At 42.0% G+C, this 2810-nt stretch overlaps 1 protein-coding gene across 1 annotated transcript; it reads left to right on the forward strand.

Annotated features, from left to right (window-relative positions):
• Window positions 1–4: 4 nt before the first annotated feature.
• On the forward strand, window positions 5–2367 carry LOC111240229 (cytochrome P450 1B1-like; the record flags this gene model as incomplete). Its single annotated transcript, XM_022770193.1, has 1 exon — window positions 5–2367. A coding segment is annotated over one exon (1245 nt), but the record flags the coding sequence as incomplete, so codon positions are not given.
• Window positions 2368–2810: the final 443 nt, after the last annotated feature.

Here is a 2810-nt window from a genome sequence, read left to right on the forward strand (position 1 = left end):
CAGCACAGAGTTTGCAGGCAGACCAAACTTTGTCTCTTTCCAGATGATCTCTGGAGGCAGGAGTTTGACATTTACTAATTACGGCAAACAGTGGAAAGCACACAGGAAAATTGCCCAGTCAAGCCTCAGAGCCTTTTCCTCTGCAAACAGTCAGACCAAAAAAGCCTTTGAGCAACACATTACAGCTGAGGCCATGGAACTGGTGCAGGTATTTTTGCGGCACAGCACTGATGGACGCTATTTTGACCCTGCGCATGAATTTACAGTAGCTGCTGCTAATATCATGTGTGCTCTCTGCTTCGGTAAGCGATACGGGCATGATGACCTGGAGTTCAGGAACTTGTTAAAAAGACTGAACAAGTTTGGAGAGACAGTAGGGGCAGGTAGTCTGGTAGATGTCATGCCCTGGCTTCAATCCTTCCCCAACCCAGTCCGCAGTGTCTATGAAAACTTTAAAAACCTCAATGAGGAGTTTTTTGCCTTTGTGAAAGATAAAGTGGCACAGCACCGAGAGTCCTTTAGCCCTGATGTGACCCGGGACATGAGTGACGCCATCATCAATGTGATCGAGCATGGAAGAGACAGCGGGCTGACCAAAGACTTTGTCGAAGCAACAGTGACAGATCTAATCGGAGCAGGTCAAGACACAATATCAACTGTCATGCAGTGGATCGTCCTGCTCCTTGTCAAATACCCAGACATACAAGTCAAAATGCAGCAGCTCATAGACAAAGTGGTGGGCCCAGACAGATTGCCATCAATTGAGGACAGAAGCAACCTGGCATATGTGGACGCCTTCATCTACGAGACTATGCGCTTTACCAGCTTCGTCCCCGTCACCATCCCACACTCCACAACCTCAGACGTCACCATCGAGGGTCTCAACATCCCCAAGGACACGGTGGTCTTCATCAATCAGTGGTCTGTCAACCATGACCCTCTGAAGTGGAAGGATCCCCACATTTTTGACCCCACACGGTTCCTTGATGAAAACGGCGCCCTTGATAAAGACACAATCAACAGTGTAATGATTTTTTCAACAGGTAAAAGACGCTGCATTGGCAACCAGATCGCCAAGGTAGAGGTGTTTTTATTCACAGCAGTGCTGCTGCACCAGTGCAGCTACGAAAGCGACCCCTCTGAGCCCCTCACTCTTGACTGCTCCTACGGGCTCACACTGAAGCCCCTCCGATTCTGTGTCAGCGCCAAGCTCAGGGGAAAGCTGCTTGGCTTAGTTTCCCCAGCATGAACAGCATGTCCTAATACTGTGACTCAAGGCCAGCAAACACTTTTTCACCGATGACATTTAACAGTGAGTATCAGCATACCTGCACTAAATCCTTTTGTAAGATTCCATATTTAATAATGATATTTAATGGAAACTTTAACATGGTCTATATTTGAATTATTGTTGGTGCAGGGCTGAGAATATGATTTCAAAGATGTATCATTCGCTGCAGGTAGAATTCAAGCTTGTGGACTGTTGGGATCAGTGCAAAAATTATTACATTTCTGTTCCACAAAATATTCTATACTTGATCAGATTTTGTACATAATTGTTTAATTCTGAGTTTTGTGCTTGTTTTACATCCACTGTTGAGCATGTACATGTATGATGTCGAGGAATTAGCTGCATCCCTTAAATGTCAGTTTAAACTAATAGAACTATATGAAATGCTTGTGAATGTTATCAAGTCACTTGATGACTTATGGTTCAAAATGTTATATGTAAGAATATATTTAACCTTTGCCACATAAAGCAGTTACAGAATATTTTTTTATTATTATTTCATATTTCGGGTATGACAATAAACGTAATGAAGTTTAATGTATTTCACTATCTACTGTACTCCAAGCATATGAACACATTAAACCAAGAGTGCTGATCAAAGGAGGGAAAAAGGCTGGCATATTTGTGACGGTGGAAGCCTTTCACCCAGGAGCATCAATCACAGTCTAAAGGACGAAGAAGAGACTTTGCTGTGGACCGTGAACACTTCACAAACTTCATGTATTCAGGGTTCACTTTTACTGTACAAGCACTGCAGCTACCCCGTGCCAAACCCAAGTCTCACCAATTCAAAGAAAACAAGTGCAGTATTTTAATTTTTTTCACTCATGAGGCATTCTCAAAAATATGTTTGTTTACAAGGTAACGTTTTCAAAGCTACATGGATGTCACTGCACACTCTTTAAGCTTCTGTATTCAGGAATTGATGTTATAATGGCCAAGGGATGTGTTTCCATGTCTGTGTCATGGCAACAGTTCAAAACTCAGTGGGCCTTGAATGTTAAGGCATTTGTCTAAAAGGGTATTTTGTATCAGTGTGTTGGCATTATATGATGGAAAAATAAGCTATATCTGAAATGAATAAAGTAAATTGCTAATGCTCAGTGTGTCCAGTTTAATTGTCAGTTTCGCCTTAAGAACAAGGCTGAACTAAAATTTCATAATACTCCTTTAAAGCTGGGAAGCTAGGTGCACAATACATCTACAATATGAAACTAGCTTGTCAGTCTTGAAGCATTTTTTAGCCACTATTGGCTCTGTCAGATATGTGCCAACAATGTGACATTAGGAACCGCCATTGTTTGGATGTCTGTCATTACACATTGTTCCAAAAATAGAAACCTCTGCAATACTTGACTTGGCTGAATATCACTAAAACCAAAGCTGATGCTTTTTTAAGTTCTTCCTTTTGTTGCACAAGCACCCACATAAGTAGATTTACAGCCAGGGTCCTCAGTTCTGAATCCCACTTAAAACTATTTTGATGCAGCCACAAACCTAACAGCTACATTATCTCAGT

This window comes from Seriola dumerili, unplaced genomic scaffold (assembly GCF_002260705.1).
Source record: "Seriola dumerili isolate Sdu_G_001 unplaced genomic scaffold, Sdu_1.0 BDQW01025081.1, whole genome shotgun sequence".
In the NCBI taxonomy this organism is placed as follows: domain Eukaryota; kingdom Metazoa; phylum Chordata; class Actinopteri; order Carangiformes; family Carangidae; genus Seriola; species Seriola dumerili.